The sequence below is a fragment of the Amphiprion ocellaris genome, chromosome 16 (genome assembly GCF_022539595.1).
Source record: "Amphiprion ocellaris isolate individual 3 ecotype Okinawa chromosome 16, ASM2253959v1, whole genome shotgun sequence".
In the NCBI taxonomy this organism is placed as follows: domain Eukaryota; kingdom Metazoa; phylum Chordata; class Actinopteri; family Pomacentridae; genus Amphiprion; species Amphiprion ocellaris.
Window position 1 is genome coordinate 15,246,499 of NC_072781.1, and position 21,752 is coordinate 15,268,250.

At 40.4% G+C, this 21,752-nt stretch overlaps 2 protein-coding genes across 3 annotated transcripts in view; one reads left to right on the forward strand and one right to left on the reverse strand.

Annotated features, from left to right (window-relative positions):
• micu1 (mitochondrial calcium uptake 1) overlaps window positions 1–9,139 on the reverse strand; it is a 33,652-nt gene extending 24,513 nt beyond the window's left edge. The window contains exons 1-3 of the mRNA XM_023281596.3: window positions 8,980–9,139; window positions 3,703–3,867; window positions 2,470–2,665 (exon numbers count right to left, since the gene is read on the reverse strand). Of these exons, the coding sequence (XP_023137364.1) occupies window positions 2,470–2,665; window positions 3,703–3,867; window positions 8,980–8,981 (363 nt within the window). The 5' untranslated portion in view covers window positions 8,982–9,139. The remainder of the gene's footprint in view (window positions 1–2,469; window positions 2,666–3,702; window positions 3,868–8,979) is intronic.
• Window positions 9,140–15,515: 6,376 nt separating this feature from the next.
• The window catches only part of mcu (mitochondrial calcium uniporter), a 59,823-nt gene continuing 53,586 nt past the window's right edge, over window positions 15,516–21,752 (forward strand). Inside the window, exon 1 of one of the 2 annotated variants that reach the window (XM_023281627.3) lies at window positions 15,516–15,687. In XM_023281627.3, the coding sequence (XP_023137395.2) occupies window positions 15,571–15,687 (117 nt within the window). In that variant the 5' untranslated portion in view covers window positions 15,516–15,570. The remainder of the gene's footprint in view (window positions 15,688–21,752) is intronic. The other variant, XM_023281626.3, reaches the window with a different exon arrangement.

Sequence of the window (21,752 nt, forward strand, 5' to 3'; positions counted from 1 at the left end):
TCTGACTGACAAGATAACATGAAAATAGACTGCTGAGTTATTGTAGCCAGATAAAGGTGTTGACACCACAAGTAAGAACAAAAAACTATCACCAAGGCATCACTGACATGTCGTGCTGCTAGCAGGAAATATAAGACGATTTATTCTGTACTGTTACACACATAAACAACGCCAGTGTTTGTTTTGACAGTTTCATCTACTTTTCAGCAGAAAGTTTCAAACAGATGCGACATAGCTGGTAAATTACCAGAGCAGTGTGTGTTTAGAAAATGTGTTCCACACAAGTGGGTATTTTGTGTGACAGTGAATGATTGTGTACACTACAGAAACTCCCAGGAGAAAAATGAAAAAAAGATTTTACAGCTTTAACTTTTTGGGGCTGTTATCAAGTTCAATTTGATATCAGAAAGTGTGTGAGAGAGAGTAACATATAGTTGACTTTGACTGAACTGCATTCTGTGTTTGGTTATGATTACATGTTTCGGTGTGGGTTCATCCTCTTTAGCAGACCTTAATGGTCTTTGGGAAAATCATCAGGAGCATGAACCCATCAGAGGCATCCACCTGTGTATGGATGAGAGTTTTCAGGGCAGTTTTATGAAAGCGCCAGAGCGTCCGAATGACCAAAAACCCGGGATACGCTGTCATTCATTTCTCTCAAGCTTTCATCTCTTCAGATTTACAGCATCCACATCACCTTCACTGAGATTTGTTCTTCTAAGCTTTCAATTATTTACATTTTCTCTTTCCATTACAACTAACACACATAGACAGCCATGCAGCTGAAATTCAAGCTACATCATTCTTTTTCTTCTCAGGTTCCTGTGCAACATCTGAAACTTAGATGGTAATCAGATTAAAAGTAGAAAGGTGAAAGCATTGAATTTTAAATACATATTAGAGTACAAATTCCCAGTCCCTGCATAATTTTGCATTTGAGTTGATATTACTCAGATGGTCCTGAACACATTTAAAAAGAAGTTATGAAATAAACTGAGCCTCAAGGTGCAGCCAACGAGTGAAATTGCAGTAAACATCAATGTCTGTCCAGACTCATAGAATATATGTAGTGAGGACTTTGAGGTGTCTAAGTTCATAGAGAGAAGCAAAAAAAAAAAAAAAGAGTCAAATTACATGTAGGTGTTTACAAGCTTGGCCAAGAAAGCTGATTCTGACACTGAAAGTTGTAGCTCTGACAGTAGACAACGCTTCAAATAGAAATGTTGCCTCAAAGATGCTACAGATTTTAAAATGTGGATGCTTCACAGATATCCTCAACTTGGCAGCACAGAAGTTTCAAACAATCACCACAGTTTCAAGGTTGGCACCCAATATCAGTGTCAGTGTTTCAGTTTATACCTAAATATGAAAAGGTCACAGTCTCCTTTTCTGTTTCTGAGTTATGGAGATGAATAATGGCCAGAGAAGTGTTTTTGTACAACATTATATTGTCACACTGACATCGACCCTTCATCATTTTATATTATATTGTAATATTTTGTCATAATTAGTGTATTAATTCTTAAGTTATGACCAACAATGTGTTTTGTGAGGTAACAGTGCCTTTAACATTCAACCACCAAATTTTAATCAGTTCAACCTTGAATCCAAGAGGGAACTTGTGCCAGATGTAATGAAATTCCCCCCCAGGCAATTCATAAGAATGACACCAAGGTGTTGTCACAGTGATCTTGACCTTCGACCACCCAATTCCAATCACCCTCGAGTACAACTTGACTTTTATGGCAAATTTGAATAAATTCCTTTTAGGTGTTCCTGAGATTTTGCACTCATGGGACAGAGATGGACCAAAGCATGGATGTACAGACAGTCAACCTGAAAATATAATATTTCCTACCTCGGCTGTTGCTGGTATGGGTTCATAAAAGACACACAGATGGACAAAGAGACTTAGAAATCAGCGTTCACACGCTGTAAAACTCTATCGCCTCTGAACTACTTCAAGGATAGTCTCAGTTGAAATTTTCTGTCTAGACATATGTACACTTATAAGAGACTATGACTGCTGCTGAGACAAGAGTGACTGCACAATTTTTACATCAGCATCCATAAGGTTCATGTACCTGTATCAATGCACGACATTTGATTAAAAATGGCTTCTTCTGTTAAAAGCTCTTCTATTCTTTCTTCTTGCTCCTCCAACTCCAATATGCTCAGCTACAAACCATGTTTATTTGGCATCAAAGTACCTTTGTTCTTCTTCTGTTTGTCCTTTGTCATCTGGTTCCTAATTAACAGCAATAAAATCGTACGGGTAGTACATTTCTGTTGTTTATGACAGCAGAAGTGCATGCTGATTACCTTTGTGTGTCTCTGTAAATAATTAGTCAAAATATACTGGCGTCTGCATATTGAACATTGATTGGAGGGGTTTTCAAAACACCATTCTGAAGATGAATTAAATAGGAGTCTGACTGAATGTCTGAATGTTTATTGTTTATTGATTACCTTGCGGTCACGGAACCCAGAGCGTGGCTTCTTTTTTTTCCCATCTCCACCTTCATCTTTTGCTTCCTCATCTCCACTGCTGGGTTCCACTGATTTCTCAGACTCCGTCTCAGAGTCTGTATCTCTGAAAAATTCCGCTTCATCTCCACCTGGTTGCTCAGCGTGTCGCACAGATGACCCTGCATCTGCATATGCTCTAGTTTTTAACAAAGAAACACATCAGAAAACAAATTAACACTCAAGAGACAGTTCCATGTTATCTGACAGCTAACTATTGAGTGAAGTGTTACAAACTATGTGCATTTTGGTATAGCAATAAGTGTAACTAGTTGTTTTGGAGCTAGTCATGTACTGTCACTGTGATGCTAAATAATGTTAACACAGACAAAAGAAGATTATGTGCTGCACTGTGCTTTACTCTTCTGTGCACTGCGGAGGTGTCTACCATGGCCCAACTCCCACTTGACCATTTTTCTGACTACATTGAAAATTGGAATAATAATAATAAATAGCTGGGTCTGTCTCAGGCAGGCTGAATAATTCAGTTTAATGAGACACAAGGAGAATGAAGCCTGGGGTGAAGGCCTGGAACAGTCTCGTCCCATCAGTCTCAAATGCCCTGAGGCACCATCCATCACTTTGCCTCCTGCAGCCTAGTCATTCTCTCCCCATAGAGCTCTCACATTAACACCCTCTCTACTGCTTTGCCTTAACTAAACACACAGGCTGCTTCATAATGGATAGCCATAAAAACACGAGAATTGGGGAATCGAATTTGGCATGTGCCCTAAAGTCAAACTACTATTGAGTACTGCACCGTAAGCAAATTGTAGCCTACTCAATGCACATTAAGATTTTTTATTGAATGGGGACCACACCAAATAGAAGACAATGAAACTCATGATGTAAGACAAAAAATGACACACTCCAAAGAGAGTCGTGTCAATCAGAGGGACACTTTTGATGTAGCAGGAAATCCATAAAAAGCTGCTTTAAAGACGTGAAAAATTAATACCCAGTCATGCGATATTGATGAAGGCACCACTGGGTCAGGGGCTGACATTGGGGGAGAGGTCAACTACACACTAGACAGGTCCCCAAATCAATCACAGCAGTGAATCAGTTGGCTTCAAATGCTCTTTGAGAGACCAAAGTATATAGAATTGAATGGAAAAATTATTTAATCAGTGGTAAAACAGAAGTATAAAGGTGTATTAAAGGGTGCAGTCCTACCTTTTCCACAGCAGTCCAGCACTAGCAGACACACCAGTTACACCAGCCAGGGCTGCCAGCATGAGCCTCCTCCGACCAGACCCTCGCACCACCCCACTGTGATAACGCCGGGACAACTGTGCAAGCCCCACCGAAACTGCGGACAATGCCCGAAGGCGGAACATCCTGCAGAGAGGAAAGACAAAAGATTGGGTGAGACCGAGACACCTGACACTCTAGAGTACAGTCATAAAGTACAAGTTCAAAGTTTTGACACACCTACTCATTCGAAAGTATTTTTATTTTCACTACTTCTACATTGTAGAATAAAATGATGAAATGGTGCATATGGCATTATGTAGTCACCACAAAAGCATTGATGAAAATATATTTGATGTCAGCTTAGCTCACTATTTCAGTAGAGTTATCAGCCTCAGAATGTGCCTGTTAATGGTGCTTCAGATTAAAGCCGCCCATCAATGTCTACCACAGTTCATGTAGTAGACACAACTTAACAGCGACTGCTTGGAGGAGACTGTGAATCAGGTCTTCATGGTCACAGTTGCTGCAAAGACACTACTACTGAATGAAACCAACAAGAACAACAGACTTGCAGGAACTTCTACTCTCTGTAAGGGCTATTTGACAAAGAAAGAAAATGATGGAATGCAGCATCAAAACTGGTGTTGCGATGGTTTGAGATGAGTTGGACGGCAGAGAAAATGAATGGCAGTCAACAAGGCTCCGCATATGTGAGAATTCTTTCCAGATGGTTTAAAAGTTATTCCAGGTGACTCCATCAAGCTGGGTAAGAGTGTGCAAAGATGTCATCAAAGGGGGCTCCTGGTTACTAGTGCTGAAGAGCTGCACTGCACAAAAAGTCAAATGCTCGACAATTTTTGTTTTGGAGTTGTTTGTCTAGCATGGGATGCAGAAAAAATATAGACACTATAACTGTTTGAAACTACAAAACATATACCATATATCACCTGAACATCATGACATTAGCATTCAGCCACGGAGGTTTTTGGTAGGGATTTGATGAATTTAACCAAAAAACTAATTAAAACTCATCCCAAAAGGCAATGCTTCCAGCAGTGGCAACTCACTCTTGGGATCTATTTTCATACTGCACTACAAGCAAAATGGTACCTTCACCAGTCACTGCATAAATGTCCTGGAAGCCTTTCACATCTAAAAAACAACATACAGCAAGGATAAAACTAATTGCTGCCAGCACAGCTAAGCTCCAGAACTTCATTTTAAACTATACTTCTGTTAATTCATCAGTGTCACGGAAAGATGATTAACAATTAAGCAAGGGGCCCCTGGGGTGTATCTGTAGCTCCCATGTGTGCACTTTTCAAACTACAGGATGGAGGAGTTCACCCTACTGAGGCCTAAAGCTACCACCTGTCAATATCTTATTAACAATTCAGGCTTCGACAGTCAAACGGAGTCAGCAGAAAGAAAGGAAGACATGGCATATGCTAATTGAAGTGTTCAGCAGTCCATGACAATGGAGACTGAGGGGAACAGTAAGCATGCATGGACACTTTCTCTGAAACTGGAAACAGTTTGATGCTGAAAGAATGGTGCCTACAACTCCATAGAAAGCAACAAGACTAAAACTCATGTAATGCAACAGGACAAGGTGGAAGAAAGTTGCTATTACTACTACACACAGCTTTATAATTACACACTAAACAATAAACTTGGACGGTATCTGATTTTTCACACGTTGACACCTTCCAAACATTTTACCAGGCTACAAAAATACATAAATCAACGTTGTTCTAAAGAGAGAGTAGCATTCTGTGCTTGCACATTTTGCAGAAATTACTTCTGACCTGTATTATGTAGCAAAGCAATGAGGCATTTTTCTACTATGCCAAATAAAGAACCGAGGCCATCATTTCTGAATAATTTCACAAACGCTGACTTGAAAGGCTGTGATGAGAGATTTTACGCACAATAATAGAGTTATTGTTTTTCTTTATCGCTGCCCCAGTAAAAGTATGACGTAAATACATGCACATATGCCAGATGAGTCTACATAAGACACAAGATGCAGAGGGACAAACATAAAACTGAAATTTAGTTTTCTTCATCTCTTGGACTGCCAGCTGTGGACCATTCACTTGAGCTACTGTGCTTAATGCTTTCCAAAATCTTTGAACTATTTCTTATGATTTGAAATAAATCATTTTCAAAAGGAAGGTTGTCCACAATTTGTGAAATTCCCATTTGGGAGAGTTGGAGCTTGTACAGAAAACACATTTTTTACAGATGGGACATGCCAGTGCTGTCCTGTCAGAACCTTTATGGCCAGGAATGGGGCTCTGGGAATGTGAGAACTATCCTCAATAAAGCAGTGGGCCATACTACAACCACAACCTCCTCATGTGTGCCATCCATTTTCGCAGAGTAATGGAGCAGTCAGACCGAAATTGACTTCCCATTCAAGTCTATGTGATGTAGACACATTTGCTTCTGGCTGAGAAATGATCCACCTCCTTAGCTTCAATCATCTGAACTATGTCATACAAAATCCTGTGGCTCTCCAGCGTTGAGGCAGTTTGAGCGAGTATTCATGGGGGACTGTTTTTGTATATTCTTGTTTTATAAATAGATAGCAAAATAATATAATAAAAGGAGCAGAAAAGAACAGAGCGTGAAGACTGAGACAGAAGTTAATAAGCAAAATGTAAATTTTGTGGGCTACTGTTGTTAGCCTGCTAGCCACGTTGGTTTCTGTATATCACAGCTGCAATGCAAAACATGCTATTTCCTGTCCCCCCTGCCTTTGGTCACATCACGTGATAAATTCCACACAGCAGAATTTGGTCTGACTGCACCCTGATGACAAGGCCTTTGTTAATACAAGTGCCTCTATATACGGTAACCCACCACCTCTGTTGAAGAAGCCTCATTTGAATGCCCTGAATTAAAAAAATTTGGACAGGCAAAGAAACATCTTAGGCTATTAAGACAACAAAAAGCAAACAACAAAGAGGTCTTGACCATCCACTGAGGTTTTAGCAAGTTGAATAGTTCAATACACAGTGCAATCTATTTTTATATATATGTGGGTTATGAACCGAAAAAGTGATAAAGGTCACTAGGTGGATATAATTGTGTTCATGGTAGTATGACGGTGGTATGACTTATTAAAGCTTTCTCAAGGTGCTTCTTCTCAAGACGTGTCCTTGAAAAAGATGAGTGTCATCAAGTCATTTTTTTCCACTTATTTATCTATAAAGCAAGGAACAACAATTGCATCAATAGTATTAACAGTTTGGTATGTTTAAAACATCATCCAACAGACAATATAGCAGTTGTGATGATCATCTGATCAGGATTTTACAATTTGTTATCAGGACTTGTGAAAATTGCTCAAATCGCCTATTTACACATTAAACTCAAGCCAGTCCCACAATCAGCCCTTTAAACCAGGCAACAAGGAACACTGAACACTGCAACTGACCAGGGACTCAGTAAATCAACAATATTGTACTTTCTCAACCAGCTTAGAGACATAGTGACCTTCCCACAAGAGAAACATAAGTATTTGTGTGTGAACTCAGTATTTTGATAATTTAAATCTTGAAATGCATATAGATGTCTCAAGTTAGTCTTTTTGTTTACCTAATTTTAAAATCATTCAGTCTAGTCTGTCCGACAGTCAACCCTTCAAACCCACGACGAGGAACACTGAAAGCTAGAACTGACCAGGGACTCAGTAAATCAACATTATTGTACCAGCTTACAGAGATATATTGACCTTCCCACAAGAGAAAAAGCATGTATCCATGAACTTAGTATTTTCATGATTTAAATCTTAAAAACAAAAACGTCCAGAGAGACAGAGGGCAGAGTCACCTCAACTGCTTCAGGCATCTACGATGTTGTTGCATGACTTCAGGTGGAACTAGCAATGTATCCAACGTAAACAATGACAGACATGGCAATTCATTTGTTTCTAGGGGATGATTTCTGACTCCATGCAGTAAGCATAAACAGAGAGATTATTGTATGGAGAACCAGTAGTAAGTGTGCACGTCTGCTTAAGTGCCTCATGAAAGCAATGACCACCTTCAAAACCTGTAAAAATTGCATTGATCTTTAATACATGTCTGTGTTTGAGCACTATTTATGATAGGTTTGTTACAATTTGATTTGTTAATTAAATGTGACAAATAACAAATCTAAGGAATGTTCATTTACTCACCATTTGGGACATTTACCTCAAGGTGATCAAAGGTAGAAAATCAAATACAGTGAAAAGACAGATGACAGACAATAATTCTTAAAGGCAGTGTATTTTTAAACTTTGGCTAAACACCATCATTAGCTATTAACAATCACTGTCCAACTGGAATATCAACTTCATAAACACAAGTGTTCTGAGAGTGTGTACTGTAGGTAACTGATTAGGGTTTAACCTGATACACAACCTTAGAAAAGGTGACATAAAAAGGTAAGCTAACAGAATAACTGTGTAGTGGCCTGAGCAGACCTCGTAGCTCAGTTTAATCAACCTCAGGATTTCTATAGCTGCTATTCAGAGACACCTCATATCGTTCTCAAGTAAAACGAGCAGAAGATTCCTTTGAGCAGAAGTTAGGACAACAGTAATCGATTTAGGAATACAGGAACAGCAAGTACCCCTAGTATTACCTTTATATCTAACATTAACAAAAATCAGGTTAGGAGCCTGGCACTACACCTTCGTTTTTCGTGTGGGGTGTGGCTGATGTGAATATTTAGCCCCCCATCAGTAAATCCAGGTCTTCAACATTTGTCACAACAGAATGCTGACAACAGCTAGCTAACGTTAATGAGCAAAACAGGAAGCTCAAGAATGCTGCTAAGAACGATGTGAAAGGTCATATTAGTGTTATATTTGATAAGTCACAGCGGAAACCTGAACCCCAAAGTTGTCCCTGTGATGCACATGGACCCAGTGTTTTGTTTTTAGCCATAATCCAACTTCGCTGACAACAGCATGCAGGAATACAAAGTTAGCGGTGACATGCCTGCGAAACAGCAATTACATACTTGTTTCTAACGTCAGTACTAATATTGTATTACTTGTCAGCGTAATTGTCGAGCTATGGAGCCCAGCAGCCAGGTATTTGTTTGGTAGAGTAGCTAACGCTAGCTAGCTAGCAGCTAATCAGTCAACGCTAGGATAAACGTCAACTGCTAGCTAAGGGAGCTGCCATTTCACCGGTTAGTTACTCACTGTTTCGTCAGAGAGGTGTTTTATAGCCAAGTACAGACACGGTTACTCACATTAGCAACGAAGAAAAGGCCAGTCAGTCCAAAATGATAATGTCTCAGGCGTTTCAGAGCACGTCTTTCTCTCCTCTCTCTGCAGAGGTGGAGGAGCGCAGCGCAAACAGTTCCGTGTTCCGAGCCACGGTGCGGACAGCGGGGTGGGGCAACCTCCGCATCCCGCCCCGTGAAGTTCAGCCAGACTCCCTCCCACCATTACTGGGGATGCAATTACTGTGTAAGTAGCACAAAATCAAATCAGTTTATGGCGTCACGTCAAATAGTCACATTACAGTCTCCTCTTATGCGGTTTCCAGTCATTACCACGACTTAAGCACAAAATAGACCATTACCACAATAGTACTGGTGTTGTATTGTTCAGGGAAGATGATTTGCATAGGGCTGCTCAGTGGCGTAGTGGTTAGCACTTTCGCCTTGCAGCGAGAAGATCCCTGGTTCGCGTCCCGGCTTTCCCGGGATCTTTCTGCATGGAGTTTGCATGTTCTCCCTGTGCATGCGTGGGTTCTCTCCAGGTACTCCGGCTTCCTCCCACAGTCCAAAAATATGCTGAGGTTAATTGATTACTCTAAATTGCCCGTAGGTGTGAATGTGTGAGTGATTGTTTGTCTATATATGTAGCCCTGTGACAGACCGGCGACCTGCCCAGGGTGTCCCCTGCCTTTGCCCGAGTCAGCTGGGATAGGCTCTAGCCCCCCCCCCGCGACCCTAGTGAGGATTAAGCGGTGTATAGATAATGGATGGATGGATGGATGATTTGCATAATAATTGAATGGTTCTGATTCGGTTTACATATAACATAGGTTTATTTAGCATATCAAAAAAAGCTTTGACATAAGTAATTGTTGTGTGTGTAGATGTATTTGGAAATATAGACTGAAGTGCAGCTCTGACAGCTCAATTTGTGGTTTAAAAAAACATTATTTTTCAGTAGCATAGCTGAATTGAAGTGGGAGATCAGGAATCTCTGCTGTCAATCAGGCATCCCTTGACAGAGCTGCAGTTTAAAAATAGAACAGATCTGAATGACTTGCTTCTTCACAGTGTGCTGGTTGTAATTGCTGACTTGAAAACATATGTGAAAGCATACATGTCTGCTTGATGTGACCTTGCATCAACACCGATGATGTTATGCACAAACTGGAGATAGAACACAAAGCTGCTCAGCTGACACCAGTAGACCTGTCTTAGAAATGCTAGGGATGTCAGAATGTGATCAGTTTGTAGATATTCATTTCTAACACATCACACAATGCAGAGCTTAAAAGCAGCAAAACACGATTGCCACAGTGAAGTTCTACATTCATGAATCTGATTTTAAATGATAATATTTACCCCTTAGCTTTTGGCAAAGTGAAATGAGTGGATACACACAGAAATCTCAACCTATAAGTTAACACATAATTAGACCAGAAAATGCACATATCTGCAGTCTTAAAGACAGGAGATGGCATTTTGTAAACATAGCTGCTTTAACATGGTGCACCATTGTATTGCAAAAGTTTTGGCATGCATTTTAAAGCAACACATCCCTTTTGATGACACTTTGGTAGATTAACTTCTCTGAAGCTACAGAATGTGAAGATTCCAAGCCTGCATTACTCTCCTGGATCTGATCGTCAAATCTCTCGTGACACTTTAGAGAGTGCAATGCATAATGCAAGAAGGTTTAATAGCTTTAGATTGATTTATAAGTTTTAAATTAGTGAAAATCAAGCCAAATGTATCTCCTTTGAGGATTCATGATATATGAGATGGATATGATTGATTGCATTTATAAATGAAACACTGTCCTCATGAGTGGGACCAAAATCTGAGCATTTTTTCAATATATTGCTCAATCAATACATCTGTTACAATAACAAATGGACCTGTGGTCAAAGAGGTCAAAGGGCTTTGGCAGTTTTGTGTGACTACTTCCTCTGAGCTTGTTATGGCTAATACATGTTCTCAGTGAAGTTTTAGTGAAGTTGAGGTAATCATTGTCTTAACAGAAAACCACCTTAATTTCCAGTACAAACACTGATATTGCCATTTACAATCTCTATCACAAATTTTATCTATACAGTACTGTGTTGGTCTTTGTATTTTCTCGCTCTCTCTCTCTCTCTCTCTCTCTCTCTCTCTCTCTCTCTCTCTTTCTCTTTTTAATAAGGAAGGCCACTTGACTGAGCCTGCAGCTCTCCAGTGCAGAGTTCATTAATGTGAGCAATTTATCACAAGAATACCTCAATGTGTAATTGTCAACTACTGAAAATTCATATTGAATGTGAACAGCTTTGCAACAAAAATAACCTCAGCATGGCCCTAGGAGTCCACAATGGCAGCGCATATTTCTCTAATTTAAAGCCATTCATCTCATTCACAGACACTTTGCCAGTCTTTTATTAATCTAACTAACCAGCACTCTGAAATTCAACATGCATATGCAAATATCTCAGTCTGAAGAAGCAGGAGAGGAATAGCTAAATGGGTCACGGTCAGTGTTTTGTAGACCTGTCACCATGTCTGAGGCATCTGGTTACGTTTAGGGTTCAGCGTCCCAGTACACTTAGCAGGGTTGAAGGTTAAACTTGTCGGCTTAGTTAAAGGTGTTTACTTTAAAGCCTTAATGTTGCATCGTCACAGCAATACGATAGCAATGCAGGATGATTAAAGCTGTCCTACGGTTGAGGCAGTGCAAAGGTGGCGCAGGAGATAAGAGAGGCCTGCAGAAGCTCCGCTGTTTATAGTAGCTGTTTTTAATGCAGACAGTGTTGCTACCACTGTGGCTTGTGTTTGATTTTAGACGGTGTCTTACTGTTGAGTGCTACATTAAGAACACACTTGTAAATCAATAGGGGAGTGTTCACTTTCTACAACTACAGCAGTTTTTGTGCACCCATGACGAGTCCCAGTTAAGCTTTTTTGCAGAATGGGAACTATGATGAAACCTGATCCACTGTCTGTGTCTCCGGATAATAGTGAGAAGATGGCTCAGGTGAAGACCTGCAGACAAAAGCTGGCTCCAGTTACAGCAGTCATATCACCGCGTGGTGTCTGTGAGCCTTCGTGTGAGAAAGACAGCATACTCTGAGCTGAGCAAAGGCTGTGTTTACTTTATCTAGCACCCGATTGGTGGTGTGATGAAATAGAAGTTACACACCCATGCATGCTTGCTTTGGGCATTGCCTTTTTTGTCGAACTCTTTTGTGCTGCTAGGTAACATTTCAATCATGCAGAGACCTGTGTACACAACCAGGCATGCATACACACCTCATTTTGTACTCTGTTCAGTTCATCCACATCATCATGACCTTGAGATGTGAATGCAGAGAGTGTTTAAAAGCAGGACTGTCTCTTGAAGAGTTTTTTTTAACAGTTGGAGGACAACCATGAAAAAAGATTAGTGTCAGCAGAGATTATATTTGAACTGCATGAATCTAGATTTGTGCAGACTTGATATGTACAATTCAGAACAGCAATGATATTTAAATGTGAATTTATGAGGCATAATTTGAAATTAAAATCAGCACCTACCTGAAATTAACTCAGAATTATAACTGAATTCTTCCAGATTTTTTCAGTTCAGAGTGGCCTTGGAGACGTTTATGAACTCAGCAGCATTTAACAGTAGTGTTGACGCCAGTATGTGATGTTGTTGTCTTGTATCTGTACTGTTGCTATCTATCTTTATGTTGGGAACTTGGTGAGGATGACTCATGAAAAGTAGGATGATGACTAGATGTGTCGATTAGAAAAAACTGCACTGCTAGAGTAAAAATGTAGCCTGTAGCTCACGTTGCCTTTAAACAAACTGAGTTATGAAGATCTGAGTGGTAGGTTATTTAGCCCTTGCAAGGCTTCTGTTTATGAGTTGATTACAGTGATTTAACACTGTACACACAATCTGGAGAGCAAACAAAATCAGACACAATCTCTCATGTCTTAAAAGACGCAATGAATTCTAACACCTGCAGGTTTTTCTCACCTCTCTGCAACTTCTTTTGTTTACACTGCTCACATGCCCTGTGCAAGTGCATACTGTCATGGTATAGTTACAGTGATGGTACAAAGCTTTATGTGTGCCAGTGCCAGTAGCATTTTGCACCACACAAAGATTCATTTTGTGAATCGATGCAGCCTTCAGGCTTTAAGCAGGTCCTTGTCCGTGGCTGAGAATTTGCATTTAAATTGCATCGCCCACACAGCCCGATGCACTGCACCTGAAGAAGTACAGAAGGAACTGGGATGACTTCAGGAGCGATGACATATTACTGCTGTATTTCACAAACAAACACAGGAGAAGCACAATCAACAACAAAGCAATCAAATCTCTGCTTGCTTTTTCATCTTATCTCTTTATTTGTCTACTTTTTATTCTCTGAAGTTCAAGTTGTGATATGAGGCAATGTTAACATATGAATCACTCCCCTGAAAGTTGCAAAAACATGTTTGATCTTGTATATTAACAGTTCCAAAGTTACTGTATGTTATCTGGTTTCTCCCTTGACAAATATAGGTGTGGCAGGTGGCATTATATGACATGCTTGGTCAAAGATTAAGGAGAACAAGTTACATTCCACTGTGGGGTGTCTCCCTGACATTCATTGACCAAACAGACCCATTACCACTCCTATTACCTGACTTTTCAGTGGTTGACTGACTCTTGCGAAAACATAACACCTTGTGATCGACTACTTGCCCTCATGATCTACCATTTGGGGACAGAACAGAAGCCCTGGAATGCAATAAAACATTTCAGAGGCAGTCAATGCTGTTTAAAAGTCACTGAAGATCAGTTCAATTAGGTTTGATCGGGTCGGTTTCTTTTTTTTGGGACAGAGTCACAAGTATGACTGAAGGACAAGCTAATATTAGACACGGAGGAATAGCTGGTGTGGCCAGTGACAGCAACACATTCAGAAAAGTTATGCTTCAAGATAGCTGGAATTGTTTGAAGGGAAAGTCAGCTCAGAATTAAGGGTCAGACCTTGCTGTTATAATGGTTGAGCAAGTGGCAGCTACAACCAGATATGGGCACATTCTATACCTGCTAGATGATAACATGCCTTAACAAATGGAAGTAACGAGCAAAAAAAGTAAACAGAGAGCTGTAGAGCTTAGATTGTAGCTCTGTTGCAAAATAAGTTAAGTCAGTGGTAGTGTCTTGTTAGAAATAGGTCTAACAACCAAACAGAATGTTAAAATCATTTTGAAAATGTAAGTCAATACTAGGTTTATAGCGGTACAGTATATTCGCCTACATTTCTATTAAGATTGGCAGCAGTGCATATGGTAACCAACACTGAGGAAGAACTTGTGTTTTTTAACCTCTTGTTGAATCAATACCTATAATACTGCTATATACAGGGTGTCCCAAAAAAATTTGACATCATTGTAAAAGTAATTATCTTGAAAACTACTAAGTCTAGCTCAATGAAATTGAACAGTTTAGGTGTTGAACATCATAAGTTTATTATGGGACCGATTTCAGAAGTGTTCAATATGTGCACCGCCTGTGACACACCACACGTCACGCTGCACAGTCTTGGGTGAGTGTGTGCGAGCATATTCCAAGACGCAATATGACTTCTCTTTGGGAGTGAACGGCATGGCTCAACCTGAAAACAGAACAAAAATAAAACATTAAATATAAAGTCTTGATCTGTTTCTATACATTCTGTGAAAATTTTAGGTTAATTCAACAAGAATTTCCAAAATTATTGGCCTGCGAAATGATGTCAAATTTTTTGGGACACCCTGTACATTACAAATGCAATAATGTTTAGCCTAAAAAAATAGCCTCAGCGGTTTGCATTAGTCTTTTTGAGTTATGACAACTTCTAATGAAATTATATTCAACTAACAAACTACAATGAGTTAAGGGAAGTTTTTCCTCTACAATCAAAGATATCTTTGATTACCTGTCTGAAATCATCCAGGCATGTAAAGATAGGAAAGGGGATTTGAAATCGTGAAGTCAAAGTGAAGGAAATTTAGGGAATTTCTTTAAGTTACATCAACTTAGATTCAGTTTTCAAATCAAATAATGCAAAAAATTTTAGTTGAAATTACACACAATATTAAGTTGATGCAATTGTCAACAATATATCAGCCCAACTCATCAACATAATGTTTATATCTAAAAGATTCATTTAAATCAGCAAATTAGATTTTTTTTACTTTGCAATCATGCATTTGATTAAGTCTCTTATCATTTACCGCATTTAGACACTTACATTTCATATTTTGCGCTATTCTTGCACGCAGATAATGCCACTACAGATTGTGGGTGAGATTAGCGTGGATAGTGAAAGTGACTTTTAATCCATTCATTCTAATGACACTTCCGTGCCTGTCAATGGAGCAGCTGGCTGATGGATGTTTTGCATGTGAGAGGGACGAGTGAAATGCGGTGCGTGTGCTGTGTTTGTTTTGAATTAGCCCCGTACAAAAGTGTTTCATCTTTTGCATACTGGTGCAACACTGGGCATGTGTACGAAGCCGTAGTCCAGCCCCGCAACCCGCCCACCACCCTCCCCTCTTCCCTTCGGTGCGTCTCGGTCCTGCCCGCAGCAGTCTCCTTCCCGGCGAGGTTTCACTACAGAGATGGCTGCGAAAGTGTGCAGATCAGTACTCCTGTTGTCCCGGAGCAGCGGAGCGGGGGCCGGCAGCCTCCCCGCACTTGTTGTATCTTCACAGCGACACCATCAGCACATAAGACCGGTAAGTCCCAGGACGTGTCGGCAAAAGAAGCGCGCAGGCAGAGAGGGTGTAGGACCGGGCGGGCAGGCTGGACCGGAGAGAAGGCAGCGGTGGCGGCTGGCGCTGCCTGGCTAAGGAAGTAAAGCTAACTAGCCTCAAGATTTTCCGCTCGTGTCTTTTCCTTGAGCTTCAAGTGAAAGGTGAGGCACGAGATGAGTCATGATATGTGTCCTGGTGTCGCGTGGTGATCGTAATCCACGGTGGGACGTGGAGCTTTTGACAGAGGCAATGCAGTTTTTTTTTTTTTTTTTTGGAGCACTTATGAAGCCCATCGACACCCCACTGGCGCTGCCCCGCCGTTTACTGTAACTAGCCTCCAGACACTCGTCTTTCACATAATATCTCCCAATTCCTCCCGCGTCCTTCAACTTTGCGGGCATAATGTCTTTTTTTTGCAGCTATTCTGATCGCTTTGTGTGAATCCGAATGAGATCCCCCCCTGTAAGGTTTTGGATTATTTGGAGTATCTGCAGTAGATACGTGGAGGGATTGGTTTGGTTACGCACGGCCACGGATGGATTGTCTGGTTTTTGTTTTTTTCAAATTCTTGTGCTGTATTGCGATAAGGATGTTTGTTGTGAGCAGCTTTTTGTCTGCAGATTTCGAGAAGGTTTCATTGGTGCCCCTCATCTCTTCTGCTTCTACATGGTGTGAACTGCAGCGTCTGTGTGGTGGTGCAGCAGCAGAAAGTCAGAATAATGAATATCTGTCCAGAGCTAGAGAGGAAAACTACAGTTGTGTGTGCGTCTCAGAGAGAAAGAGAGAGACGGATAGAGGGTGTGTGTGTGTGTGTGTGTGTGTGTGTGTGTGTGTGTGTGTGTGTGTGTGCATGTGCAGAAACACACTCACTGTTTATTCATGCACACATATGAGGCTTCAGTGAAACATGGACACTTGGATGATGTCAGACTCTCCAGCCAGCCTGCTGTTTCTCCCCTCCCTGCGGGTGTTTCCCCATTCAGCTGGGAGATCCTGGGTTTTCCTGCAAGCTGATGCAGCTCCTTTACACGGCCACTGTAGCAGTAGATGCAGCCTCAAAAAAATACTAAAAATGCTCACAGTAACAGGGAGGTAATTGTGTTTACAGAACTGTCACTACAGAGCGATAGTTGCACAGCTTGTTCCTGCCTCTGTGACAATCTCCCCTCAGCTGAAGCTGGGAGGTTTTACAGCAGCTGCATGAGGAGGGAGGTGAAGCACAGGATGGACCTGAATACGAAAGAATGAGGAAGTCATTGCAACCCTGGACAGCACGGCCCCCTTTACAGTAGCTAGGAGCATTGCTGTGATATTTTGAGAGCCTTCGTTTTGCTGTACAACTCGCTCCTTTCCTGTCTTTCTTTTTCTGACTTTCTTGCTTTCTTGTGTTTTTCCTTCTCTATTCCTCCCTTGGTTATACAAATTCTCGCACACTTGCTGCAAGCCTTGTGAAATTAAATGAGGCTCTGCATCCTGTGAAACAAGCCAGGGTACAGGTTAAGTACCAGTCACATCAGACACAGTTGGTCCATATCTCCACACTAAACCCTGCTGCTTTTGCCCACTGTTACAATGAACAAATTTAAGGCTGTGCAGAGCTAACATTCTGTCCTCTTCCAAAATAAGTAGGTCTATTTAAACTTTAAGTGATTTACCAGGGCAAGTTGCAGCTCAGTGTCTCAGCAGAGTTGGCCCTAATAGGTTTTCATTTTATCTCATCAGGTTGTAGTTTTGTTTGACTGTCATATTGTACTTTTGTCCATTGAAGCGTTACTGCTGCAGCCCCTAATACAGGCCTGTCACTTTGTGACAGCCAAGCCTCTGTGTTCATTTGTGAGTCTTTTCACTGCAGTGTGGAAACTGTGCTTCCGGACTTGTGTTTATAAAGCTGCAGTGGGATACATTCAGTCACCATGAAGCATGCTGCGTGTGTTGGCGGGATGTGTTTCACAAAATATCCTGTCAAGAACCCAGTTTCAGTTGGTGAGAGGACTTACAGTTGTGACTGCTGCTTCTGTGAAGTGTTGCAGTCATGATGGGTCAACTCTCGAGGTTCCAGAGGCTCACATTTAACCTGCACTAGATTACTATTGAGTCAGCTGATGTATAAAGTGTGTTTGTCTTGCCGTGTGACAGATAAGTTGAGTCATCACGAATACAGACCTCGTAAAGGCGCTGTAAAATCACAGTGGGGTTTTCTATAGCATGAGCCAATCAGGTCAAAATGTTTCCATTTTTCTAGAAATCTTGGGCATGAAAGAGATAAAAATCAAGTTTTATTTAGTTATTTATTTCCATTTAAGCCAACATCTTCATTAAAGCTGAGCAGCTGGTGGCTCTAGCAGTAAAGGCCAGGGGGTCGAGGCCCACTCCTGGCTTTTAATCCAATCAGTGTAGGAGTAAACTAATTTATCTCTGCTGCCTTCACGGACTCAGTGCTGAAGTTATCCGGATTAGTGAGATAAGAGAGTGACTCCAAGCTTGTGGCTGAGCTAAAGGTGATAAGATAGTTGAATGATTGATAAACTTGTCCACACAGGCAGTTTCATTAATGTGATCTAAGCCCTTTACAGACTAAGTGGTTTCTGACTCCATTTATTATCTCACATTTACACGTATGACTGAAAAGGGGAATGGGTTTGTGGTATGGAGTACAAAATATTGATATGAGATGATGATGGAATGTCACATTAGCTGTCACTTATCTGAGCTAATTAATTATTTCATTCCTCACTTTGGAGTCGAATGATTGACAGATGTACGGTGCTGTCTTGTATGGAATATAATTGATGGAAATTCAGTGCTCGAGCTGGATTGTCTGTTTATGACGTTAGAGGTTTATGATGATTGACCTGCATGTCTGTTCTCAGATCTTACCGTATCATGTCTGGTACCTCGGCAAGAGAGGAACCTTTCTAATCTTTGGTCGGCACGACTGATATTGGATTACTATCTGTACACAGGGGCAGTTTTAATGGGCACGGAGAGCAATTTAGAGCGCTTTCTTTTGTGGATGAGAAAACTGATCTGAGATTTCCAGCAGGGTTTCATATTCTGGCATGGCAATATGAGGCGAAGTGATGAGATAGAATTTCAGACAGGTTAGTTGTACTTACAAAACGATTGATTTGCTGTCCATATACCATGCCATGTTCTGGCTGCTGATCATTACATGCTTATAGTTTCCACATTAGCATATAGTATCAGCTGCCTTTGGTAAGGACTACCTACATGAATAAATTGCTTAAATTGGTCTTTTTAGTTCTATAGTAGAAGACACAAGAAAATAATTCTGTTAAGTCATGTTGAGCTGTATGGACAGGGAACAATTCCAAAAAAATTAAAAATCATGGGGAGGGATTAAACATCAAGGACTGACTATGATGTCTTCCAGAAGCACGGCAAAATAAAATAAAATGTGCTATTTTATATTGGAATGTTGCTGTTAAAAAGCTGAATTAAACATCACTAATTTGCGCATTGGTTTGGCTAAATCCATTCTATTTAAAACGATTAACAAAAAGTGCAATGCAACTTTTAGCCAGAGTCTTATCTGTCCCCACTAAACAGTTTAAAAACTCAGTAGTTCAGTCCGCTGCTACCAGTGTTTGAATTAGTTTTAAATTGTGGCCTGCAGAGCAATGGACAGGAAATAGAACAGAGACGACCAATCTTATAGCACCAGGCAGTCATGTTAGTTCACTCTGCTTCAGCAGCAACTTATCTTAGTTAGACCAAGGTCTCGAAACAGAATGACTGCATTTGTCCTTCTAGAGGACTTAAGTACTAAGTAAAATCTCGAATTTGTCTCAAGCTGTGACCCCTATGTGTTTATATTGTTTGTATTGGGTACTGTTTAACAGTAGACAGCAACATCCTTAGTGTGAAAAGTAAGGTGAAAAACAGATTTAAAACATAGATACATTAGTTAATCATCTAAATATCAAATGAGCAGTAATACTGAAAGATAAAATACAGAATACTGAATAAAACCATAGCAATGTGAGATTGTCCACTATTCCTGCCATTCTGGATTTTCATTACAAAAGAAAAGAAAAAAGGGCACAAGTAATATTGTAAAAATATGCGGCAGTGACAGATAATCTTCCCGATCTTCCAGATAATAGATTATCCTCATAGCAGAGTATTTTTAGCAAATTTGACAGGCCACCTTATTAGTTATCCTTGTATAATCTACTGCACATAAATTCTGCTTTTACAACGTTTAGAATGTTCACTTGTTTATTGATATAGTCAGAAGTGTTAGTGAAATTACATTATATTAGATATACATGAAGAGGGTAAAAAAATTAGAAACAGCTCAACATATAATGCAGTCCAGAATAACACCATGACTGACTGTGACTTAAATGCTAAAACATGTAATGTAATTTGACTGAATTGACACCTTTGACAGTGCAAAACAACCACCTAACTTCTTGAAATTATACATATCAATAGGCCCGTCCCAATTATTGCATAATCGCTGTTGTTTGAGCTGACTGTTCATTTTGCAGAATCACTGGATTTGTTTCCATTCACCTGTATGCAAACAGCTGGATGAAACTAACAGAAATGATGCCATTCAATCACTCTTTCCGCATCATTTTTTTTTTACCGTTTTCAGCTGTGTTTTACAACCAACTGTTTATCTCCAGATCCTTAACTTGTAACGTTTCACCATCTGCAGTTTGATGATCATCTGTAAACATTAATGTCATAGATTTAGTCGCAAAGCCAAACACCACAGCTCTGCTATGGACACATTTTGCTTTCAGGTTAAATGAAAAATGAGAACCCAATAACTGTCAGGAGGCTTATTTGTTGAATTTGCAGAAATACAAAGGCTGCCAATACAACTAATGTAAAACGAATAGTGGCATAAAATTTACAGAAAAAGACAATGAAATCGTTAATTGCAGTCATTTGTGTAACAGTGACCTTTCAAGTAAAATTTCAGAATCGTGACAGCCCTACATATCATAAAAGTAGACTTCATAGTGGTACAGTGTGCACAGGATTGCACAGGTGTACCTAAAAAAAAAAAAAATGTTGCCTGAGTGTGTACCGTGCTCAGTGTCAAATTTAGTGATTAGCTCTTTAGAAACCTAGCTGAACTTCAGCCAAGAACCATCACCAACATTTCATTTTGTTGGGGACATCTAACAGTTTGTCATCTTGATATTATAACAGCGCACTCGCTCAAAGCTGAGATAACAATGCATGAAACGCTGCAGTTTATTTACTGATGATCGCCTTCATTTCTCACCTGCACTAAAAAACACAAAGCCACATTTGCCCATTTAGTATTTTGCATTCTGGTAAGGCTGATATGATCTGACAGTTCATTTAGAACTAGTGAATGGAACTAGTCTGGCTGGGTATTTAGCCTTAATGAGACTCTGTAACTCATAAACCACGCCAGCATGTGGGTGCAAAATCACTCACTCCCCTCCCTGCCGAACTTGATGCAGAACAGACCTGCTGTGTCTCATTGTTACCTGCAAGACTCATGTTGTGGCGGCTTTGCCGGTATCCCACTGCAGTGGGGTGAAAATATCATGAATTGTCCCACCATCAAACAAAATAACAAGTCTGTGTTGTCAACTTAGTGTGGTGATGAAATGCTGATGGCTTTAGTGGCTGTACTCCTGACAGAGCTCCTGTCAGCTCTGGTGCTGCTCACCCTGGCGAGTGGTAGCCAGAATAATTTCCTATGTCTGCTGTGGTTCGGGAGTTGTATGGCTGACCGGACAGGCGTGCTGCACTGAAACCGAGAGTGGTGCATTTGTTCAGCTGCGCCCTTTTTATTTTGACACTTTCCTACAGGGTGCCTCTCTGTATCCTTCACAATTATGTGGACAGATTTGTGAAATGGTTGAGCTAAATCCTGAGATGTGCTTTGTCAGATTTCAGTGTTAGCATAGGTCTTGGTGAAGTAAGCAGTACAAATATGAGGCTGTAGAAACTGAGGAGATAACATTCTTTCATTGTTTTTACGCCTCATTGACTAAAGTGGGTTATTATAGTGCATTTGTTGAATAGTG